The 25,235-nt window shown below is 38.1% G+C and overlaps 2 protein-coding genes across 4 annotated transcripts in view; one reads left to right on the top strand and one right to left on the bottom strand.

Annotated features, from left to right (window-relative positions):
* Positions 1-3,981: 3,981 nt before the first annotated feature.
* LOC106917587 (uncharacterized) lies at positions 3,982-12,650 on the bottom strand. Of its 3 annotated transcripts, XM_088014506.1 has the most exons (11): positions 12,350-12,650; positions 12,150-12,196; positions 9,802-9,960; positions 9,454-9,655; positions 9,110-9,359; positions 8,555-8,596; positions 8,326-8,405; positions 8,056-8,250; positions 7,837-7,936; positions 4,960-5,931; positions 3,982-4,600 (listed from the first exon to the last, which is right to left on the bottom strand). In XM_088014506.1, exons 3-11 carry the CDS (start codon positions 9,888-9,890, stop codon positions 4,593-4,595), a joined length of 1,938 nt encoding a protein of 645 aa, XP_087870632.1. In that variant the 5' UTR covers positions 9,891-9,960; positions 12,150-12,196; positions 12,350-12,650; the 3' UTR covers positions 3,982-4,592. The 3 variants fall into 3 exon arrangements, with proteins under 3 accessions (XP_087870632.1, XP_087870628.1, XP_014842176.2); XM_088014502.1 differs by lacking the exon at positions 12,350-12,650 and having other exon boundaries at positions 12,150-12,301; XM_014986690.2 differs by lacking the exons at positions 12,150-12,196; positions 12,350-12,650 and adding an exon at positions 11,019-11,342.
* Positions 12,651-15,556: 2,906 nt separating this feature from the next.
* The window catches only part of LOC106917586 (sodium channel protein type 2 subunit alpha-like), a 34,477-nt gene continuing 24,798 nt past the window's right edge, over positions 15,557-25,235 (top strand). The window contains exons 1-5 of the mRNA XM_014986678.2: positions 15,557-16,011; positions 22,055-22,374; positions 23,344-23,462; positions 23,715-23,804; positions 24,809-24,937. Coding sequence (XP_014842164.2) covers positions 22,108-22,374; positions 23,344-23,462; positions 23,715-23,804; positions 24,809-24,937 — 605 coding nt within the window. The 5' untranslated portion in view covers positions 15,557-16,011; positions 22,055-22,107. The remainder of the gene's footprint in view (positions 16,012-22,054; positions 22,375-23,343; positions 23,463-23,714; positions 23,805-24,808; positions 24,938-25,235) is intronic.

Below are 25,235 nucleotides of genomic sequence, written 5' to 3'. Positions count from 1 at the left end.
AAAATATAAATAATACTTTTTCAACTCTCCAAGCAAAGAAAAAAAAATGCAAATATGTTTAAAAGTGTAAATATGTTTAAGTATAAATTTGCAATTTCTCCTTCACTTTTTGAAGTTAATTCTAAATAATTTTGGCCCACTTACTTCCACCAATCCCAGCCTGTATTACTGAATTTTAAAGCCTAGCTTTATCCATGATATTGTCAGTTCCTGCTTCTCTGTTTTACGGCACTAAAATAAGGTGTAAATATAAAAACTAAAAGATTTCTGAAGGCAGTTGATTGTACTGAATTTTATTCAGGGCTACAACTCCATACTACATTTTAGATTTTTAATCTATAAAAACAAAAAAAGGAGCCATGTAGCATTAAATAATAATTTGAAGTTGTAACAACACAAATTGGAAAAACTAAAGATGTATGAATACCTATTGCAAGGCGCTGCAGATCCAGTTTCACAAACTATTTGATTTCTGCTTAACGCCACGCTGCTCCGTTTCCATTTTCCCTGCCTGCTTTATATATTTTTTGTTTTTTTCTTATCGTACACATAGTGCCTCCTTTAAGCGCTTTCCCCCTCATCTGGGGGTAAAAAAAGAAGAAGAAGAAAAAAAAAACAAGAAACGAAGCCTGCCTGTTTGGAGTTTACGGGATCAGAGAAGAGGTAAATATCATTTCCATAACATTTGAACCAGTTAACCACCAGCACAATACGGAGAAACACTACTGTAAGCGCCTGACAATGCCAATGAGCCTGGAACTCTGTGATTTGCCGCTCCGCCAAAGAGGAGGGAAGCAAGCAAAAACATGGAGGAGGTGAGAGGTCAACTGCGCTCTCCCTGCATCACTTTCCAAGCAGCCCCTCAAGCGCTGGTGATGTTTTAGGCAACAGTGCCTCAATTTGGGGGGAGGCCTGATGGATGCCGTTCCCAAGGTGAATGAAAAGAATAGCATTAAGCTGCACCACACTGCCTGGGGAGAGCTCCACTGCTTTGGGTGATTCATCTATTGATTATTTCTACCCAGGCATGGAAGGTGCCATGTAAACACACATATATTAGCAGTCTGCGAATTGCACATGTGCGCCCCGGACACACATCAGACATGGTGGATCTAGCGAAGCTCGCCTCGGGCCTGGTTGCTGTTTTATAATCAGATTCCGACTCCTAGCAGCTCGTGGGCATTCTCAAACCACAAGCCAGATACATCAGATGGAGAACTAAATAGAGATGAATGAAAAAGATGAAAGAATAAATAAATGCTAAATGTGCATTACCTCCACTTGTGTGGGCCGGCTATTATGGTATTGATTTAAGTTTGAGTTTTTTGGAGTGTACTCACAGTGCAGTGTGTGAGTCAAATCAGATTTTCTTTTTTTTTTTTTTTTTTTTTACTAAAATAAAGTAACCTCTAAACTTTTACAACAGAAAATCTTTTCAATTTAGAGAAAGTTTGTGGAGTTTCCTTCATCGAGCTTAAATAAGTTGGTTTCACTGTTTTATGACATCTTCCTGTCCATGAAAACACGAGATTCCGGTGCAGCGTGGCACCAATCAGTCGCCCAGCGATTGCAACCATACAATCTTCCTTTAATTCACTTTGACCAATTACCGAATTTTCAAAAACTTAAAAAAATGTAAAACTCCCAGCATATGCTGAGTTTTTTTTTTCTTTGCTCATGTTTTCCAAGGTTCTGAAAACCCAGTTTAATTTGGATGCTCTTGACATTTGTGTATCAAAATCTTCTGTGACTGGTTCAGATCCGTCTTGGCAGACTGAAAGGAACAAAACCCACGTGAGGTTCCTCAAGGCTGCATTCTCAGGACTCATTAAATTTCACATATTTCTGTATGACCACATTCTATTAGAGTCACTGATTCAGTGTGTCAATATCACTTGTGGGGTTGGATCAGAATTTTCTCCAAATGAATGATGAAAACACTCAGCTAGACTCAGCTGTAATGATTAATTATCTTAATTGTTTTAAGCTTGTTTTTCATGGTGTGAATTTGGTGCTGCTGATAATTTTTTCTTCATTTTATCCTTGGAAGACCCAGAAATTAGGGGGGGGACAGTTCAACCTTGTCGATAGTTTTATTGAAATACTTCGGAGATGAAAACATTTTTTCAGAGATTTTTGTTGTTTTTGTGAGGTTTTATGAAAATGTAATATTAAATATGTTCTAGACGATGTTAGGGTCACCCAAAAGAATTTGAAGGGGCAGTTTCTTTCTTTCTGAATATTCTGGTAGAGTGAATCACAAAGATATTCACGGAGCTCTTGCTTAACTAAGCAAGAGCTCAGTCAGTAAATTGAAGACAATCCCTTTCACCCTGTAAGACCTAGCTTCATAATATTACATCAATTATTGACTTTTTTTTTTTTATTCAAACATGCATATTAAATCAATTATTTACTGAACAATAGGGTTTAATATGCAAGTTTGAATTAAAAAAAAAAAAAAAGTCAATAATTGATGTAATATTATGAAGCTAGGTCTTACAGGGTGAAAGGGATTGTCTTCAATTTTTTTATTTCAAATAAGCATCTTACTGAGTTTTTTTTTCTGTCCAAATCTTTCTATTTTAATTTTCACTGCCTCCTTTCTGCTGCTGAACAGCAGTGTGCAGTAACAGGTGGGAAAAGGGTTGCAGTCACGTTCTAGCTGACATTTGACATTTCACCAAAGAGAATCTAATCTATCAGAACTGTCATCTGAAACTCTTTAAAAACCTTGTTCCTCTACGTTGGTAGTCCACCTATACACTGCAAAAACACAAAATCTTCAGTATTTTTGGTCTAGTTTCAAGTGCAAATATCTTACTAGACTTAAAATAAGACAAAACTGACTGACAAGTAACTTTTAAGCAAGAAATAGGAGCTTGTTTTATAGTAAAATAATTTCACTTATCACAAGACATTTTCCCCATATTATAAGTGAAAGACAAAACTTGCGAGTTTTGTTTTATTTCAAGTGAACTAATACATTTGCACTGGAACCTACACAAAAAATACTTTGTGAGATTTTGTGTTTTTGCACCTGATATTAATCCAATTTCTTAAATAGGCTCTTAGTATTGCTCATCAATTAGCACCATTACTGTAATTCTCCATGACAGGGTAGCATTAAATGTTCTCCTGCATTACAGACCTGGCTTTCTTGTGTCTGTGTGATCAGGGATGGTTGTGCTCATGTTGGGATTCAACCTTTTCGTGCATAAAACGATAATGCCAAAGTTGTCAGCTACGCTGGACGTCATAATTCTGAGCTGGAAAGTCGAAACTTTTTCACATTTTTAGACCAAGACACAAGTATAAAGAGGCTCCAGAGGCCACGCTATGTATATTTACACACATATCTTAAATAAAAGGCTCGGTGTGGCATTCTTCCTCAGGGGCCATGATGGCATTCTTCATGACAATGGCAGTGCAACACAACTGTGCCCTTGAGGGCCAGGCGCCCCCTCTGGGGGGAGCACTTCAGAAACACGACAGGGTCAATGGTCACCTCCCATCATCCTCTAGCAACCCGCCCTCCTCTCTCTCTCTCTCTGTGCCTTCAGATAGAGCAAGGAGAGAGAAAGAGGGAGTCTTGAAGCGAGCCCACTCAGTCCAGGCCTGGCAAACTGGGAGCTTTAGCCACAGGCGGTTCTGGCTGGGTCTCCAGCTCACACAGCTCCCCGCTGTTCCTCCAAGGCCACGGCTGGATCAATACATATAGTAGCACGGATTCTTTTGGCACCCAAGTATAGCTGCGCAGCATTGCCCCAAGGTACGGGTCCACTGAAGACAACAGCAAGTGCATGTGAGCAAAGTGGACTGAGTTTACTCACAAGGGCGATGAAATGCTTGGCATAAAACTGATGCTTCCAACAAGAATGTTGGAGTTTTTTTTTTATTATTATTTATATATATTTTTTTTACCTTCCCCCCCTTATTTTGTTTGCTTGGAATGATCAAAAATGCAATAATACATGCAGCTTTTTGTTGGGCTCTTTTTATTCTAGGCGTGTCCCTGAAACGGACGTTGCTTTCATGGCTACTCGGTAAACACAATTAAACAAATATTTTTGGTTAAAATTGCAATAAAATTGTGTGGTGTATTTTCAGGGATAAATCCACTAGAATGGATTTTATGACAATCTTACAAAAAAAAAAAAAAGATGCTGTTTGGATTTTAGATTTACAAGCAACACTCTTCTGCCACCTGCTGGCTGCAAACCAAACCACCCTAAAAAAAATATTTCTCAAAAATATGTACTATTAATAAAGGTTACTTATTCTTTGTTATAAATAAACAACAAAAAGCTTTCAAATCAGCATTACATCCACTTTGGCACATGCTGACCGAAAAGAAAAGAAAAATTATATATATCTCCATCCATCAGTAACTCTAACCTATACATTTGGCATTCTCCAGAGCAAAGCATTTCTTTTTAAACACATGAACATTAAATGAAAACTGAAAAGAGAAAAAGCAGCATAGCTTATGGAAAACTATGAACTGGTCTAGGTCAGGTCAAACCCTAAACTCGGTATCTTTAGTCCGTCCTGAAAGCTGAACCTCATATGTAGCTGGACACAGACGCAGGTCAGGCACCTAAAGAAAAAAAAAACTTGTTTAAGAAGCAGAGTGTTAACCAACAGGTAATACAGCAGTGCCTTGCAAAAGTATTGATACCGGTCATCATTTCCACTTTGTCACATTACACAAACTTCAAATGTGTTTTATTCTGTTTTGACCAAATTTAATTGAGATTCTGCAACAACTGAAGACCAGAGATGATCTCCGCCCAATCTGAGTGGATGATTTAGAACAAAACAAAGGGCAAAAATGTCCATTTCACAGGTACTCAGTGTTTATTTATAAGAAACAAACTAGACAAAATGATTGAAGTTTTTTTTATATTGAAAAAGGGTATTAATATTTTTGCAAGGCACTGAAAGGTAGGAACTTACCATACTGATACGAAGACCTGGAATGCGATGGAAGGGTGCCGTTTGGACCGCCGGAGGCTTGAGGGCCTGAGCCCACACCCAGGTCCAATCTCTGCAGGCGGGCCCTCTGCACGGCCAGGGCTACTGCCTGGGCAAATCTGGACGGCGTTACAGTCGTCTGGTCAGATACGGTGGAGGAAACGTTGTTGTGAGCTATGCTAAATGCATTTGTGTGGCCATTCAAGATGGGACTAGCTTGGGAATCTTCTTTCTCCACAATTTCCATGTCCTCTGTGAAAACAACAGGTGGAGGAGGGGGAGGGAAGACAGCTTCCTCATCTTCTTCATGTGAAACATCCTCTTCAACCTTTTCATCAATGCATGAACTACATGGAACCATGTCTGCATTAGGACTCAGACCAAACTCGCTCTGATTTTCTGAGTTATCATTGGCCGTTTCACCATCACAACCATCTACTGGCGCAGGTGTAACTTCTGGTTCTTCCTCTTCCTTCCGTTTCTCGGTTGTTTCTTTGTCATCAATTACAGGTAATTCAGAGCGGTCCTGAGTGTCGTGCATCATCTCTTGATCAGAGGAAGCCGGTTTCTTTAGGGGCACAACTTTAAAGGTAGTCCATCCAGTCCTCTGCTCTGGCTCCGTCCACTCGCTCTCAGTCGGGAGGTTAGATCTGAAAACAGACTCACGCTCTGCACAGGGGTCTCTGTCATCCAGACACTTTGAAGTCGTAGACACGCAGGATGTCACGTTGAAGTTTGGGAAGGCGGCGGAGTTTCTCAAACGCCTCACGAGCGTCCCTTTGGAGACCGAGGATGTGAGGACTTTAGCGAGAGCCGATCGGGCATCAGATAGGTCTCTCCCTCGAAACGAAGGGCGATACGAGTCGGGCGCTTCATGAAGACGAGTCAGTGAGGGGTTTGAAGAGGACAAGGAATCATCAGTGTCTCTCAGCTCTTCCAGAGTCTTCAGGGACTCTTTGAATGATAGGAAATATGAGAGAAATCAACAATTTATAAAAAAAAAAAAAAGAAAGAAAGAACACTTTCCCCTCTTCTAAAGTGGACTTCCAGTGAAAAATAATTATCTTTGTATTGCCTTAGAAGGTTCTCAGTAAGCTCTCTTCAAGTCGTTAACAGGTTAGAAACAGAAAACACTTATCTGAAGAATTTTATTGAAATATGAGCTCTTCTCGAAAAGGGAAACAAAATTGGAAGAAAAAAATGTAGCCAATTTGGGTGAAATTGTTTCCATGAAGCACTTCATAATTCAGATACTTGTGGTGTAAAAAAAACTTTTTTTTTTGTACTGCTGTCACATCTTGGATTTTTTATGACCTAAATGGAGTCCAGTGTGTTTTTTAAACTTTTTGGCATTTATGGAAAAGTAGCAAGAAAAAAAATAGACATAACTGAAAGAAAATCTTAATAAAAAAAACTAAAAAATTATGCACAATTTTGTGATGATCTATTGTAAAAACCCTGAACTTCCATCCCCATTTTTTTTCCAGTTTTGCTTGCTGCCACAGTAAATCATTATTTTAGCAATTAATTTTGAAATGAAATCTAAAAAAATGCAGCGGAGGAGAAATGCTTGTCGATTCGACAGCTTGTGAAAAATTAAAAACAAAGGCATTCGCGTTATCTGAAGTACTGAAATTCTGTTTACTTTTATTTTGAAAGCGAAAAATTTAATTTTAAAAAAAATTACAAAAAAAACCCCCACTTTTAATCAAGAACAAAACATAAAAACGACTTGGAAGTTGACAGAAGTAAATATATACTATATCAAGAAATAGAATAAAACAGAACATTTATCATTTTTGAAATAATAATGCTCCCATAGTTTGTCAAATTTGTTGATTAAGAGGCACCATGATGCGTTTTGTAAAATCCCACCCGTAATGAAACTGAAGTTATATAAAAAAAAAAAAAAAAAAAAGATCAGATATGTTCAGGACAAAAAGTTTGAAAACAGATTTATGATGTAAAGGCAATGTCCATGAAAGCCAGACGGATGGGAAGAAGGAAGAAGCCAATGCAGGAAGTAGACGGAGAGAGGAAGAGGGGGTGGTGGAAGGAGAAGAGGAAGAGCAGATCCCTCAATCACTCCCTTCAGGGAACAGAGTCTGCAGCAGGAAGGAGAAAGAGCTCAGCTTCAGTCTGAAAGGTTTCCACAAAGACGCTCATAAACCTCCAACAAACAGCAGCAAATGACCAGCAAATCCATCAACAGAGAGGGAGTTCTAGATTACGGGAGGCCTCCAATGTGCAAGGAGGATGTTTGCTGACCGTCAAATCTTGGCTGGGAGTCGCTTTTTCCAGACTTACATCAACACCAGCTCAGCAAAGCGACATGTTGGCTCAACACACAAACAAGGCTGGAGTTGCAAGCAATTAGGTCTTTAATTGGAGCACTCAGAAAAAACGGCACGATCAAATGTTGCTCATGTAAACTACAACCTCCTGTGTCTAAAAGCGAATCAATAAGAGGGAGCAATGCAGCCAGAGGGGAAGCAGTAGGGAAACAGCAGGCAGATTAATACAGAGGGAATGAAAGCGTGGACAATAGAGGGATTTATCTCCAAACAGGCAGGAACCAATACGCTCTATGAACAAGGGTCACTTTAATTGCCCTAAACGGGGGTTAAACTGTTTCAGGACTGATAAAAAGCTACGGATTTAGCTGCTAAATCTTCCATTTGATGCCATTTGCAGTGACATTTTAATCTTGATTTAACGTGACCTCTTTTGGCATTGAGTGACGCTGTGACGATTTGGGGGGGAAATCAGTAATTCAGAGAATTCCTTTTTAAATACTGTAAAAGCGGTATTTATTGGTAAACACCAAGGGGCAAAATAAAAACAACTGGACAATCTTACCTCCCACATCAGTTTCCTCTCTCTGCTCATATTGTGCGTTTGCACAGGGAGGGGGAGGAGCCCTCCTCTTTGTACTCCTTAAAGTAGATTCTCCAGATGACTATAGAAGACATTTTTTGCACAGTGGATTTTTGTTTGCCTGAATTCATTTCAAGGTACAATAAAAATGTTTTGGAGTTGTTAAAACAAGAGGAAGAGAACGGATATTTCCTGGTATACCTGTGCTCCTTGGATAGAGCAGGTGCTCAGGTTGCTAGGGACACTGTGGGACACGGCAACAGGGGGCTGCGGCGCTGGGCGCTTTTTGGGCGTGTCGGCTGGCAGGGTGTTGGTTGACGAAACGCTCTCTGAATTCCCACGGACTCTTACTTGCTTCCCCAGGCAAGGAGACGTAGGAGCACTCACCGATCCGTTCTACCAAAAAGTAAAATGTAAGCTTGTAAAAATAAAACATTCTCAATCAAGCTCCAGCAAATGCAAAAAGCATACCGTTTCATTTTTCTTCTTCCGTCTTCTGAAAAAGCTAAAGAAGCCTCTTTTCCTTTGTTTCCTTTCCTTCCTTTGCAAGTCTAAGAAATACCAACATTAGTAGAGAAAAGGCTGGCATGTTACACACTAAATAATTAGCGGTAGTGCATGTTAAATCATGACATGCATCTGTGTGTGTGTGTGTGTGTGTGTGTGTGTGTGTGTGTGTGTGTGTATGTGTGTGTGCTACCTTGTGATGGAGTTGGTGAGATGATCTCTGTTGGTGTGCCAGCTGTTAAAACAAGAAAACAGGAAAATCTTTTCAGGTTTTATTTTTCTACGAAACAGAAAAATATGCTTTTCATTCAGAAACTCCTGGCTATTTTTAATTTCCTTCTCACGGATTCTAGTTTCCATAACTCAACCTATAGTACAAGTTGGTAAACAAAGCATATTTGTTAAAACTAACACCATGTTGTGACAGTTTCATATGAGGCAGAAAATCTGTGAAAATATGGAGCTTTTCCGCCTCCTCTCTGTGCTACTCTGAAGAAATACAGTGATCCCGACAAAAAAACAATCAATCAGAGCCAGGAGGAGGGTCTTGGCGCTGTCAACCAACCTCGTGAATGCGCTAATAAATGTGCTAATGGTGGAGAACCACTCACCATTACAGAAAAAAATATATATATTTTTTCCCCATCCATGGAGAAGTACAAGACAATAAACACCTTATATCTTAAATAAAAGCCAAAAGAGGGTCTCTGTGTGTCTGCTATTCAACATACCTCTCCAGCTGACTTACTTTGGCAGTCTGTGGAGTCCTGAGCTGCTGTGTCTTTAGCAAACACCTCCCTCAATCCGTGGTCGTTCAAGGTCTTGGTCAAATCCAGCGCCTCTTTGGACTGCAGGTCTCTCAGTAAGACGGTCGTCTCCACGTTAAACTCACACTTGTCGCACACTGCCGGCAGAACCGTCTCCAGCGGCAGCCTGGGATTCACCCGCAACACTGTCTTGTGGGACTTATTGTAGTTGATCAGTAAACGTACGGTTGCCTGAAATGTAAAAAAAAAAAAAAAAAAAAAAAAAAATTTAAAAATACATTTTGCTTCTAGGCCCTCACCCCGCCTTGCTTTTAATAATTCTTACTTCGGGCATGTACGGCTTCTTTGTTTTTTCTTCAGTCCCTTTAGGCTTCAACAAAATCTTCTCGGCTTCTAACAAGCCGATAGGAGAGTTTGGCTTGAAGCTGATGTTGTTCTTGTTAGGCGACAGGAACTCAACAGTGTAATCAGAAGGATTGAGATGGTAATTTGCACACAGTGTCACCAGTAAGTCCATCACTGGTTTACTGAAGAGAAAAAAAAAATCATTAGGTGTTCTCACTCTACTTAAGATGCAGTTGTGATGTGTGTTGTAGCACATAAAGGTTTTACAGATTCCAGCAGTCGCAGTTTGTTAAAAAAAAAAAAAAAAAAAAAAAGCGATAAAGCTCACCTTCCATGCACTGTAATGTTCTTTTCAATCCCCGCTGGGAGAACGACGCACAGCGAGTGTTCCCTTTCTAGCGGATTTATTTCTTCCATCTCAGGGGACAGTCAGAGCACTCAGGGTCCACTGGGAATCGGAGACTGCATCCAGTATCAGGTTTATCTCCTGAAACACAAATTGTACACCTAATAAAAAGCAGTTCATAAACAGGATGTAAGATTTGCAAAAGGATTTCAAGAACTTTAATATATAGCAAAATGCATCATGGAAAATACAGTTTCTGTCTCAAGGGATTTTATTTTACAAAAATACTTTCATTACTGTTGGATGAAATGTGAAGAGCAGCTTTTTTTATTTTAAAATAAATGTTTAAAGTTGACTGAGCGTAATTTTTAATATATTACTAATATGATTAGATATGAATAAAATGGGTATAGATTGTAAAACTAAAATTTGGTAGAAAAATACGTTTAGAAAATTTGGGGAGAAAAATAAAAGTTCATAAAATATTTAACAGAACATTGAAATTTATTAAAATAGATTTTTTAGAGGGAAAGGTGTGAGGTCAATAAAATATGGAAAAATATTTAATTGTGGGAAAATATTTCAAAACATAATTCATGTATTTACTTTAAATATTTCATACTCAAGAGTTGCAGCATGTTTATTTCATGTTGCAGGTCTTCAGTTAAACTGACCTGCTGGTTCAGATGTCCACTTGACAAACTAAGGTGACAGATTAAATTATTTCAAGATAGACTATAGTACATGAAATGTAAAGCAATTTAAAAAACTGAGATATATTAAATTATGTTTTACATAAAATGTGTTTCAAGAATGAGTCCCAAAATTATTTATATATTTAAGAAACTTAGACATGTTTTATATTTATATATTTATAATTTTATTTCAATAATAAAAGCAAATTATGCAGTGTTAGGGTGGCACCTTTGGCCCAAGACACAAATCAAGTAGAACCCCATAAAATCTTGGATCGGCCCTGTCTTCACTTAAAATGTAGCAACGCAGCTGTTTCAAGTACAACAAAGCAACTCCTTTACTTAGCTTATCAAATTCAAGTCAAAATAAAATACTGAAAAATATGTCACTTTTCTACTTCAGCCTTGTAAAGTTCCTCAAAAGTTAAAGAAGCAAAGGTAGACCTCAGTTGAAACCACAGCTGCTAACTCAAGCGTTTCCCAGGGAATGACAGAGCAACTTACCGTCGGCTGCCTTGCTAAGTTTTACTTCGTCACTCTTCGTCCTTGCTAGTTGTTTTTCAAAAGCTCTCTGTGCTCAGCTTAAACTCAGTTTGGTGCAGTTCGGCCTCGTCAACCAGTTCGGTTAAACCCAACAGTCCGTCTCACTGGGTTTTCCAAGATTTACATCAGTTCAGTGGCGCGTGCCAGCTAAACAGCTGTGTGTCAACTCGTCAGCACGCGCCTGTTTCATGCCCGCCCCCCTTTTCTCCCAGCGCGGTGGTACGCGCTCACACACGACCACCCACCACCGCTTATTTTTACCTACAGCTGCTTTTGTTGTCTACATAGCCGATATTACAGAGAACATCTATTTAATTTATAATGTAGCTTGTATCAGGTGCGGTCCTTACAGCATTGGCGTACTTCCCCTTAGCCCCTCCCTTAGAAATCTATCTATTTCTGAATCTGTGGAGTGGTGACTTGCTTTCTCCTTTAGATATTATCAAGACATCTTCTAATTTTGTCAGCGACATTTTGCATGACAACCACAAACATCAATTTATAGAGAGGATTTTCTGTGACACACCAACACAAAATAGCACTTAATTGTGAAAAAGAAGGAAAATAAGTAGTTTTTAAATTATATTTTTACATACAAAATTTTGAATTGGATGGTTCCCAACTCTGACCAACTTCCTTATGCCTAATGAGGAAAAGCATCCCCACAGCATTATCCTACCACCACCATGCTCCACCTTTGTGATGATCTGTTAGTTTTGCACAAAGACCAAAAGGTTCGCAATTGCGCTCTTGGTCAGTCACATAAAGCTTCATTAAAAATACTGAAGACTGAAGTTGTAATATAAAAATATATGAAAAAGTTTAAATGATATGAATATGAATAGATAAAGGATTAAACAGAAAAGTGCTGTTTTTATATATGTAAAAGAGGGTACTAACTTAAGAAGTAAAATATTTTATAATACCAATACCATCAGCTAAACTCTTGTAAACATGGCTAGCTTCCCTGTAATGCTAGCTTCTAAATAAGCTTACTTTGTTTCTTAAAGCAGAGGGATTAGAGCTGTGGGAAGACATGCTGTCACATTCAGAAACTCTTCTAATAAATCCATCTGTACGCTGTTCACTAACCTGTGTCCGCCGATTGGTCTCATTCTCCTTCAGCTGTCTCTTCTGCTCTGTGAAGTGACAGAAGGAGTTGGTCCAGGGAGACGGAGAAATTTCTATTCCCTTCTAATCCCCGTTTAGCAGTCTAAGACTACCACACCTATGAGGCCCTGCCCAGTCACATGACAGCACTTTGCATGTCTGTGTTTGTGTGTGCTGCATACCTGATTAGTGGAGAGTGAGATCCATCTGCTCCTGGTGACCCCTTAAAGCAAAGCTTCATTATACTCTTAAAAATGCAATTGAATGAAATTTGAAAAATGTAACAAATCAAGTGGTGGCAACATCATGATGTGGGGACCACAGGAGAACAGTAGCTAATCAGCTGTGAAGGGAAATATTTAAGGTAAACTTAGGGACGTAATGATAATGAAAATGTTCAAGAAAATCGAACACGGTCTGGTTGAATAGAAAAAAATAAATAAAAGGGAGTCACACAGCTGTGGGACATAAGCACAAAGTGGTCTTCATCTGAGAACATGTGAGTATCTAAGTAGCTGTTTTAATAATCAATCAAGCCTGGGGAACACATGTCCACACCTGTAATCTCGTAATCTCATGATGAAGTCTGTCACTGGGGACTCGGTGGGTTTCTACGGGGGCTGGCTGCGGTAAACAGATCATTGTGTGACTGTCTGGTATAACGAGCTTCCTTTGATGACTGTGAAATAATCAGAGAGCCTGTTTCGTCACCATCCAGGCTGCTTCCATGTGACACGGCTGAATCTGTTGTTTCTTGGAAGGAACAACTCCACAGCAAATAGATAATGCACACAGACCCGCGTCAGAAAATGGTGGAATGCAGCTTTATTCATCCCTTTTTCTCAAATCCTCCTAAATAAACATAAGATATTAAAAAGGCCCGAGGCCTTTTTAATATTGCTGCATTTCGCTGCAGTGCAGCATTCCTCCACAATCAAGATTTTCTCTAACTATTAGGTTGTAAAACGATTTTTTTTAGTGATGTACACATTAGGATTTTCTAAACATTTGTGTTTGTTCACATTTACTCCAATTTAAGCAGCTCAAATGTTCACACACATAAAGCAGCAGGGCAACGGGGATGAAGGCATGTGAAGTACAAGCCACTTTTAGCCAGAGTTTGAACAAGGCTTCAAAATTTCTCCCTCTGCTGCTAATTAAACAGACTGCAAATTCACAAAGAGCTGTGAAATACGACGATCAAGGAAAACATGACATAATGTTTTGGGGGGGGGGTTTTAGAGGATGTTTGCATTGACTAATTTTACAACCCTGCATATATCTGATAGTATATTTCTAAGCGACTTAACTCAGTTGGGCATGGAGCATGAACACTGGAATTACAAATGTGTTCCTTGTAGATTTGATATGTTACCTTGAAGCTTTGTGTGTATATGACTATATGAACATCCAACATGAAGATTTAGCACATGCCATAATTTGATAGGTTCAAGTTCTCTGTATAGCTGTAAAAACACAAAGTAATACCTCAGAAATATGATGTTTTGTAGACTTTGAGTATATCTACTTTCTCCCATCTTACATCTTAATGACTGCTGTGTACCCATGACTCTATAGAGTAGCATGGCAGCAAACTTGAGTTACGTTCTATAAAATTCTAAGGTTACAAAACACTAACTGAAATGCATTCATCAAGCCTGATTATAAGGGTGTCTTCATATGAGGTGTCAAATATGTTCTCATACTGAAGTGAAACTCCTTTCACCCATGTGAAAAGGACGTGGTTCACTGAGCACAAGGGTGTGTGTCCACCCTGAGAATGATGCTTTCCTGTTTCTACAACAGAGGTTTTGTTCAACTGACAATATTTGAATGTTTTTTTTTAGATTATTATTATTATTATTATTGTAGGCACAATACTTTATGCATAACCTCAGCTGTACAGTTATGTGCAAAGATGGCGGTGCTTTTCTCAATCCAAGCCTGCAATGGAGATGCCAGATGTAACTTTGCAAACCTAAGACCTGCTGCCAAATTCTGAAAAACATTCATTGTAACTGTGCTTCAATATTGGGAGGAAATAAAAATTTGTGGTTTTAATTTGAACTTTACAGTACATACAACGTTTTTAAGAGGTTTCCACAGTACCCATCGTCATACAGCAAAAGTGAAGCTACTTTTTCACACTTCTGCATTCTGTTTTCAGGTTTGTTTTTTTAAGATAGATCTTTTTATTATGTCTTTGAGCACAGCGTGGAGTATTGGATTTCTCATATTTTGAAAGTGGCCATATTGACTTCTCTGACTGATAGGCAGAAACAATTGTTTCAGAAACAATGGCGTACGCTCTTGGAGTGTCTGTCTAGATATTTTTTTTTCTACTCTTACAGTCTTTCTCAGTCTAGAATAATGGACTTCAATTTGTCTGGAATTTGTCTTTTATCCAACAACAATTTCTTCTCATAGGTCATGCTGATGTCCTCCCACTTGGCACTGTTTTAATAAAAACCTTTCTGGACCAGACAAACGCATAAATACTTCTTAAACTGTGCATAGTAGGGACTAAAGGACTTTAGATAATTTGGAAATAACTGGTAGACTGTAGAGTGGCGTTGCTTTTTAATGCATTGGTTAATATAAAACATGTAGAGAATCGTGTGTTCGTCAGTTTCAGACTGATTTGAAACTCTTCCAATATGTGTGTTAATACATAAAACAAAATCTGTTTTCCAGATACATAATTGTATATATTTTTGTTCACGTCATTGTTTTCTAAAGACACAACTTCCTTTACAAAGGCCATTTTTCCTTTCTGCTACAACATTGACTAAACTTCCCATATTCCTTATGTAACATAGGTTGTGTAATTCCACAAATTATCCGCCAGGTGGCGGTGTTTCTCCAGAAAAGATGAACAGAGTGAAACGCCTCGTTCGTTGAACACGTGGTCTGTGGACAGTAAGGTGGTCGCCACGTGAGGTTGCACGTGTCTGAAAACCTAAACAAGTATCGAAAACGTTACTTAACCATTGTGAATTATGATGATCAGAAAAAAAAACAGCATTGATACTTCATTAGTCATATGTTGTTTTTTTTATATATATGGACAAAGAACTATGAGTGAAAAGAAAGCAAAATAAAAAAATACTTGTTAAAAAAACATAAATAATAATAATAATAATAATAATAATAATAATAATAATAATAATAATAATAATAATAAAGTAAATAATTATGAAACAAGAGTAAACTTTATCACAATAATAATAATAATAATAATAATAATAATAATAATAATAATAATAATAATAATAAAGTAAATAATTATGAAACAAGAGTAAACTTTATCACAATAATAATAATAATAATAATAATAATAATAATAATAATAATAATAATAATAATAATAATAATAATAATAACCGACCTATAAAATATATCACCTGAACTTTAACTAAAATATTGAAAAATTCTTTTTTTTTTTTTTTTTTTTTTTGGTGCTTTTGGTGACAAACAACAGGTTGCTAGCATCTCGAACCGTGGTTTGGAAATGTTCTAGAAGTGCTGCACGTACGGGCCATCTTGTGACGGTCCCAGTGTTAACGACACTCACTCCCAGACCGCTGAGCCGTGCCTAACCAACCGGAAGCGCGGAATGATTTCTCCACGGCAAGCAAGGGCGGATAAAAAAAGGAGGGGAGAAAAAAGCATCAAAGAGTCGCTTATTAGATGATTAACCGTTCGTCTAACGGGATTTCACAAAAGAAGGGGGAAAGCCTTTAAATCTCGCATTGACTGACCATCCATTTAATCACTGTAGGATTATTCTTTTGGATATGGGATCTACCTTCAGGGTCCCCACCTGCTGGGCACCGTAATGGTGGTAAGTATTCACATATATTTTACTGAACATAAAAAATATGTAGCCTGACAGTTTATTGGGACTCTGTAATATATGGTTTCTCTCCCATTTTAATTGCCAATTTTGTGTGACGTCATTTTAAGCGTTTTCTCTGATAAATTGATCCATATAACATCAATGGTCTATGCTTCGGCGTGGTGTTTTTATCTTTTTCTATGATATCCCTCCGCTAATTGCGCGCGTGCCAGGCATATTCAGTATTGTTCCTATGCATAATTATTTTTTTCTCCTTCAGTGATGAGGTTTAAAATGTAAAGCAAAGGTTAATGTATATTTTTCCTTTATTTAAACCCAGCCAGTTATTAAAGATGAAATCTACCCCTATTACGAATCAAATTATCTTCTAGTCGTGACAAACAAACCTGTGTGAGAAAAAAAAAACTAGAATCTTTCACGACGTGCGCGTGCTGGTAAATAATTTTTTCGAGATCTCTTTTTTTTGTTGATGTTGTCGAAATTATTCCCGAGGGTACGTGACGCAAAAACGGACAACATTCATCCAGGTTTCGACCAGGTAGGCAAGACCTACGTGTGACTGAGGTGACGGGGAGAAAAAAAGCTCCTCCATCTATTTTTGGAAAATCAGTGTGAGTGTGTGTATGTAAGGAAATGACAACAGTGCACACACATCTGGGAAGGACACGCCCAGACTCATTCAGAACCATTTGTTCAACTGTCACTTTTACATCACCTTTAACATACAGTTTGCTCACAACGAGTCGTTTTTCCGTTGTCCGTCATTCTTGAGAGCAGCCATCTTTAAACTCGTCAATAACACATAAGGTGTCATTAGGTTAAGACTATCAAAAATAAGGTCGTCCTCTGTCTGCTTGGTAATGATGTCCTTTTGCACTTTACAGATCGGTTCATTAGAGGACGGTGAAGTTGGCTTGCGATTCAATACTTCTTTAAAGGGTTATTTCACTCACTTTCATAACTCTGGATGCAAATAGACATGATTCTGGCTGGATAACAACCTCTCTTTTTTGGCAATATTGCTAGAGCTTATTGATATTGATTGGTTTCCTGGCACAAATGCTACCACTACCATGCTTAACAGCTTGACAAGAAACAAACAAACAAAAAAGCTATAATATTACTGCTAGAAGTCGTTTATTTTATTTTCTCAGGCTAGGTTTTAGCAAAAACAGAAATAATATTTTTATTTTGTAACTGATGCTACTAACTGAAAACATGCTCCGCTGAAGAGAAGCTAACATTGCGCAATAATTTAAGCAATCTTAGTTATGCCTCTTAAGAAATCCTTTGCATTAAAAATAATATCGTGAATGACTTCCACCAGGTAAGACTTAATGTTTTTCTAAAACAAATATTGACATACTTTAGGGAATAAAAAACAAAATCCCTCCAATTGGTTTTACCTTTAGCTAGCTAAAGGTAGCATTTATGTTGTTTATTTATACTTTTGACATGATCAATGTGGAAAATAACCAGTTAAATCATGTCATACTGGTTTGCTTTAAATTATCGTGTAAATATCATTATTTGTCCTATGGTAAATAAAGGTTGGCCGTTATCTATTTCTGATATTAACATCTGTCATTTTTAAGTGACAAAAGAGGAAATAGGAAAAACTCTGAACAGGTGGAAATACCTTTTCAACAACACTGTTTACATTGGCAAATATAAAACATTCTGGCATAGAACAACTTAGCCATTTTTCAGGCATTTTATGTTCTGAAATAAGGAAGCTAGAAGTCAGTAAAATATGCGGAACAGGTCTTTAGTCAGTGGGATGAATCAGAAGCCAACTTCAGCCGGTTTCCAGCAGGAGGTGGCGGTGGAGGGTGTCTGCTGCTGCCGTCTCTAAAGCCAATGAAACACTCAACCTCTGTTAGTCTCCCACCTGTGTGCGCGTGCAAATGCCCACGCTTACGGGGCTTTTTTTTATATTGTCATGAGTGTTTACTCCTGGGGAGGTTTTATCTTGTTGTTGCTGGGGAAGTATCCAGAGGGTGCTTCTCGTTAGTGGCGAATGTGACGCTTTTGAGGTGAACACGGAGACTTCGTCAACATGGCGACAGCTGCTGGTGCTGCTGTGGCTCATTGTGAAGTCGCGACAACTCAGGTACCGTCCGACTTCCTTCTTTCTCGTCAGCCTTCACATGTACGCTGGTAGAAATCAGCGCGCGGAGTTTCTGCCTGATTGCCAGCCTGTGTATCAGCTTCTAGCGCGTGGAAACGTTGTCAGAGTTGCTCTAAGGTCACTTTCTCTGAAATTCAGCCAATTAAACGTACCTAACAGGTTTTCTTCCGCCAGCAGCAGCTTCTCGTACAGAACTCCATGTCGGCCCATCTATGCTGGGTTTCTATGGCAGGCTTTAGACAACCCTCAGCAGAAAAATAAGCGACTTTAATCGAGGTGTCCATTTGTTTGTTTTGGAGACAGCTGCCTTCCTCTTCTTCAGCACCATGGACAGCGAACCATCTGTCCATGGAAAATCATAGCGAACGCCTGAGCATGAAGACTGATAATGGAGGCGTAATATTAAAGAGAGGAAGACTACCCTGAGACTCTGTATGTAGTTACCATTTTTGACTGTTTCCAACTGTCTTCAAAAGTTGTTGCTTTTGAAAAATATTCACACAAGTATTATGTATGTATGTATACATATATATATATATATATATATATATATATATATATATATATATATATATATATATATATATATATATATATATATATATATATATATATATAATATATATATATCAGATACATCGTTCTCTCCATACATAATAAATGATCAGTAATGTGCTGAAATTTTAACTCTTTAAATCCCGGTCTGGCTTGAGATTATTAACAGGATGTTTTGATAGCATTATTTCTTAGTTAATTTTAAACATGTATTCTGCTCGTTATTGAGTAAAACTTGTCTAAAGGAAGCAGTCCTCTGCTGACATGGTGCTCTAGCTTTTTAGCATGCCAACCATTCTTTCAGGTAGCTTTACCTTTATAACAGTAATAGATGATTTTCAAGAGGATCCAGCTGGTCACCTTTTCTTAAATTTGAGGTAGTCTTAAACTATCATTACTTTCACAAAAGATGTCACATTCTTATTAAGCATGTTTCTGTATTTCTCTTAAAATCACAGTAAACAAAACCACAAACATCCAGCAGTTAAACTTAACATGTTTTACATTTTTCTTATTTTCTTATTAGGTCAATATAAAGCACCAGAAATACCAGCAACAGTTTCTTCTATTTACAGTAGTTTGAACAAATTATCCTGAAATTAGCATGAAAGTTTTTTTGTTGTAATCATTTAATTCTATAAAGAATAACAATTAATGGATGACTGTATGTTGCTCATTGTCCACATCTCTAGTTAGTATTTGTATGTATGAGTCAGACCATATCTTACGTTTATAGATATGTAATCCTTCCATAAGCAGAAATATCTTCTGGCCGTCCATGTTGTCAGTCTGTCATGTTAAATTTGGCTGTACAGACGGCCACCATGACAGTTGAGCTTAGAGGTGTAGGGTCGGAGGTGAAGATGAGGACTAATGCATTTACAAACAGCTGGACAAGCCGTCAAGCCACACATTACAACACAAGATCCTTTGGGAGATTTTAGAACACACAAGGATGTGTTTAATGGATCTTCTGTCACAAAGATCCTTATTGACCGCAGTTTGAGACCTGCAGCAGATTTAAGTGTGAAAAAGATGCTTCATGCTGTCCCAACCATGAAGCTCCAATGAGAAAGAAAGAAGAAAACAGACACATATTGGAACTGTTAATCACAATATTTACCAAGATAATCGCTATGACAATTATGACTTCATTTAAAACACCTGACTCATGTACAAAATGGCTAAATGTGATTTGTTTTCCTTCAGTAAACACTTCCACACAGAAGAGTGTTATTATAATCACAACCTTAAAGTGTTTATTCGGCAAGATGTCTGCACTAATAGAGAGATCAGATTTTTTTCTTATTTCCTGAGTAAAACAGAAAATCATCTATTTCTAGTCATTGAGTTTCTGGCCCCAGATCATAATACTCCCAAAAATAGATTTCTTTTATCACTTCATACCATATTACCAGACATCTTTAGTATCTATCTGAACATTATCTATAGTTACTACTAGGTCTGTCGTGGTAACAAATTTTGCTGAATGTTATAATTGTCCTGGAAATTATTACGATAAACGGTAACATTGTCATTTTGAGACCATTTTTAGCTATTATAGTAACAAAGACATAACAATGCGAGTGCACACACTCAAACACTTTAATTTCTAAAGCAGAAACCAAATAACATTTTAAATATCCAAAATAAAACAAAACAACAATAATTAAAATGGATTACGAAGTCTCTGTGACCACAGTTGTGTTTAAAAAAATAATAGTCATTCATCTTAGACAGGGAAAACAGGTGCAAGTGGCAGATAGTGCAGACTAAATCCTTCACACTGGTTGTCAAATATTTCCGCCTTTTTTCAAAATGGCGGCTTTTCAACGATATTAAAGGGGATAATCTCTCACGATTGTTGGGAATTGTGCCCATTTTCATTTATGATGCGATTAATCGATCTATTGCTGATCGTGACAGGGTTACTGACGACACCTGGTTGTTTGTGTCGACTGTCTCTCTTTGAAACAGAAACACCCGTCGACTGACAATGTGTGACGAACCAAGCAGGGATCACTTCTTTTGAGTCCCAGCCAATGGGAAGATTTCTAGAAATAATACTGCTCGCACACAAGGGGAAGCACCAAGCAGCCTCTGATAATGGCTCACTAGGGTTTTTTTTCTCTCTCTTTTGTTGAGGAACTTGTTTGTGTGTCTTCTCACCACTTGTCCTGCGGGAGCAATCCGGGTCTGGGTGTTGACAGTGGGGAGGAACTGGTGCTGCTACCGATTAAGAAAATGGCAGCAGCTCATCGCGTTGGTTTATTCTAAATGTTTTTGATAAGATTTTAGTTTATTCCTGTTCTAATCTGAAACCATCTAGTAGTTAATTATTGCAGGACAAAATGTCCTTTGAGTCTACAGAGAGCTCTGGTAGCAAGAGGCAGAACACAGTGATAAAAAGACAAAGAGAGTTACATAGGGAAGACTAGTTAGATTAATGCTGCCTCACAATACATTTATACCTCTATTCTCTCTTACTAAAATGAAGGCTGAAGTAAAATTTTGCCAAAGTGATTTTAGTTTTTGACAAAATCACTTTTAGCAAAAGAAAAAAAAAAGACTGATTATTTTAGGAAGATAACGACATGTAACGTTGAAACACAGATTAAAATATTTGATGTGTATTGATGATTTATCTGATGGCATTTGACAAAATGTAATGTTTATTGCCTATTCAGTGATTGTCTTAAGTTGCCTGGTTGCTGACATGTAATATACAAATAAACTTGAACTTAATGTATAACATAACATTAACATGAATTCATGTATTTTCTTTAGAGTTCTTCTACTGATGGCTGCAATTTCCGGTAGCAGTCTGTAATACAGCAAGTCTGTTGAAGCTTCTGACTGAAGACCCTGTCATGAAGAGAATACTCAGGGTTCGGGTTGTCTGTTATTTTCTGGACGTCCTAAAGAATCTTCAATAAAGTCGCACTTAAATGTATGAAGGAGGGAAAACATTCATTGTTTAAAGTGGAGTGGAAACAATCGGGGGGTACGAATATTTTTCCTCGGGGCTGTATTGGTTTATTTCTCCTCAGAGCTCTGTCTGGAAAAAGATGCTGAATAAATGTGAAGCTGTTCATGTTCTCACATCATCAGTCATCAGTTATAAAACCCAACATGTTCAGACTATTGTGTTCAACAGAAAGGCAATCCAGAGCGTTAGTCACTCTGAAGCAGTGAAACAGACTCACTGCGTCCTTGTTTCCCACTCCTAACGTCTACCCAAATGTGATGGCAGGTTCTCATGTCAAGATAAGAGCTTCTAATAGAGAAATGATGACAACACCCGGTGTTTTGGACCCCCTTCCCCCACTTATTTCTCCGCAGCTCTCTTCCATAGCTGAGCTCCTCGCTGCCCTCTGAAGGAGCAGGATGACAAGATGGCGCAGCTGCTTGTACCGCCCGGACCAGACAGCTTCCGCCCCTTCGTCCCCGAGTCGCTGGCCGCCATCGAGAGGCGCATCGCCGAGGAGGAGGCCCGGCGACCCCGGGCGGAGCGCCGCAGCGACGATGACGATGAAAACGGGCCCAAGCCCAACAGCGACCTGGAGGCGGGGAAGTCCCTGCCCTTCATCTACGGGGACATCCCTCCAGGCCTGGTGTCAACCCCTCTGGAGGACCTGGACCCCTTCTACAGCAACCAGAAGGTCGGTTTCACTCGACCTCTGCGAGAGAAACAAAGGAGCATAAACAGATTTCCATAATAACATTCATTTGTCCTTCAGATTAAGGTATGACTCATGCAGTCTAGTTTGAAGGATTGCAGCTCTGCAGACTCTGGCTTTTCATGAAAGGTTGAAGTTTGTTCTCTGGTGATTAAACTTTTAATTGCATAGAAAGTTTCATGAACTCTGTACAGATCATTTTCAGCATTTTGGTTACTATTAAAAATAAAGCCAGAATAATTCATCTGTAACTCAAAGATGGTGTCTTATCTAAAAAGTAATAATCTTATGCTTCATTAAAATCAACGGCTGTATTTCCAGGAGTTTCATGTTTCATCCATATCCTTTCAAAAAAAATTTACATGATATCTGCTTCAAGCTAAACCTCTAGTTAGTCATAGGGCAAATAAAAATTAAAATAACCCAACTTAACATGCATATGCATATCATTTCAGTGGACCATTATTAAAAGTTCATGTATTTCAGTAATTCCATTTAGAAAGTGAAACTTAGAAATATTGAAACATAATTATACATTTTAGTTCTAGTATTTATTTGCCAGAGAAACTGGATGTTGTGCAACCATCAGCTGTAAAACAAAATCATCAAAATTACTAAATACAAAGCCATTACTGTGTAATAAAACAGAACGAGCTTGAGTTGATTAGCAGAAATAAATGACCTTCTCAGATTGTTTAAGTTAATGTCCCATATCAGAGCATATAAAATAATGAACGTCTTGTTGAGTTAAAATATTTATCACACGTGAACATGAACACGATGTTCTTGAAGTAAGTATACGATTAGTGTAGCGATTTGATTCATGGATAAGTTTTCAGCAGCAGCCATGTTCGGTTTCTGTATTTATGGTCATTGTGCATCACATTCTATACAATGTTTTCTATGGCAATCTTAACCCTTTTGGGTCTTTTTTTTTTTTTTGTCTTTCAGACCTTCATAGTATTGAATCGTGGGAAGGCAATCTTCCGTTTCAATGCCACTTCTGCCTTGTACATCCTAAACCCCTTCAACCCTCTGAGGAGGATAGCTATTAAAGTTTTAGTGCACTCATATCCTTTCAGAGTTTCTGGTGGACGCAGCTCGATTTGGATTAAAGGGATTTATCAGACAATAGAGGGAGTTAAAGGAGCTGCTGGTAAAGACTGTGTGGCTCTGAATGCTTTGTTGATCTACTCATCACTAAAATACAACCAGAGGGCAGCCGGTGTTGGTTTAAATGCTGTCTGGCTAGACGTAGTTTGACTGGTTGTATTGTTCTTTCAATCAGCCGATTTCCTTGTGCACCTTAACTTTGCTCCCACGATGTTCAGCATGTTGATCATGTTCACCATTCTGACCAACTGTGCTTTCATGACCCTGAGTAACCCCCCAGAGTGGGCAAAGAATGTAGAGTAAGTACACAGACGTCCACTAATATTTATAATAATGTGACAAGTATTCATTCTCCTTCAGCTTTCCCACAGTTTGTTACAATGCAAACACAAAACTAAGCACCAGCTGACCTGTCCTATACGGGGTTTAATTTGTAAGTAGTGAAAAATGATCAGCATTAATTTGGGATTTTAAATGGGGTTCCATTTTTCATCATGTTATTCATTCATTTATAAATGTCACATCGAGCTAAGTGTTTAGTTTGTAAACTAAATACTGAGTTTGCTAATGAAATTGTGTAGGTAAGTTATTAGCTTTCACCACCAAGCTAAGTATTTCATTTGTAAACTACTGAGCTACTGAGACTAACAAAATATCCAACTTGCCAAAATATTAATTTTGAAGCCAAAAAATTAGCTAACAAAATATTAATTATAATAAAAAAAAAATTATCTCACTAAGTAACTAAAAAATTTCAGTTGTATTTAGCATTGGCTAAACATTTAGCTGTAATTAAATTTTTAAATTGGAGCTAATTGTAAATTATTTATCATGGTAATTAAATGTTTAGTTTGAAACTCAAAGAATGAATGAATGAATTACATGGTGAAAATACAACTTTGAAATATCTCCCCCCTGTGTCAGGCTGAAGAACCCAAATGATTAATTTTTGACCAATTACACATGGTACTTCATAGTTTTCCAGGTATATGTGGTGCTGATTGAATGTGTTCAGTATGGATTCTAATCCATACTGCACTTTTTAGATTTTTATTAGGACAACTTGTATGAGTTTCCTTTCACGTCACATTTATTCACCACTTTGTGTTGGTCTGTGACGAACTCCCCAAACTTGGCATTGAAATTTGTCACAAGGGGAATGCATTCTTTTTGTGTAACACGAAGGTTTGAGTTCTGCTCTGTTTGTCTTAGCTTCTCTCTGTCTTGTTGCCGGTTGCAGCCAGATCCAATTTTTCTCTCTGCGTGCGTTTTCATTTCCTCTCCTCCTCACCTTGCCGCCCAGGTACACATTCACAGGGATTTACACCTTCGAGTCCCTAATAAAGATCCTGGCCAGGGGCTTTTGTGTGGGGAAGTTCACCTTCCTGCGGGATCCATGGAACTGGCTGGACTTCAGCGTCATCCTCATGGCGTAAGTATGACCACAAAGTCTTGTTAGGATCGTCTTGAAATGATCTGCCACAGATTAAGCAGCCAAAGGTTTTTAATGTTAATCTGCCCAGAAGATTAATACATCCTGAATGTGAGAAGATGAACAGAATGTAATCTGAAGCTTGGTAGTTTACCTTTAGAAAGCATGGCTAAGGGAATCATAAATGTACTCTGTCATAATGGATGTGAGCCCCTAAAGCACGCACATTGGCCCATATTTGAATCACGCCTCAGCGATTCCAGCTATTTGTCTTTAAAGTGCAAGACAAAGACTTGAG

Source organism: Poecilia mexicana, unplaced genomic scaffold (assembly GCF_051168715.1).
Source record: "Poecilia mexicana isolate PSO_F unplaced genomic scaffold, ASM5116871v1 scaffold_2, whole genome shotgun sequence".
In the NCBI taxonomy this organism is placed as follows: domain Eukaryota; kingdom Metazoa; phylum Chordata; class Actinopteri; order Cyprinodontiformes; family Poeciliidae; genus Poecilia; species Poecilia mexicana.
This window is presented reverse-complemented; position numbering and strand designations above follow the sequence as displayed.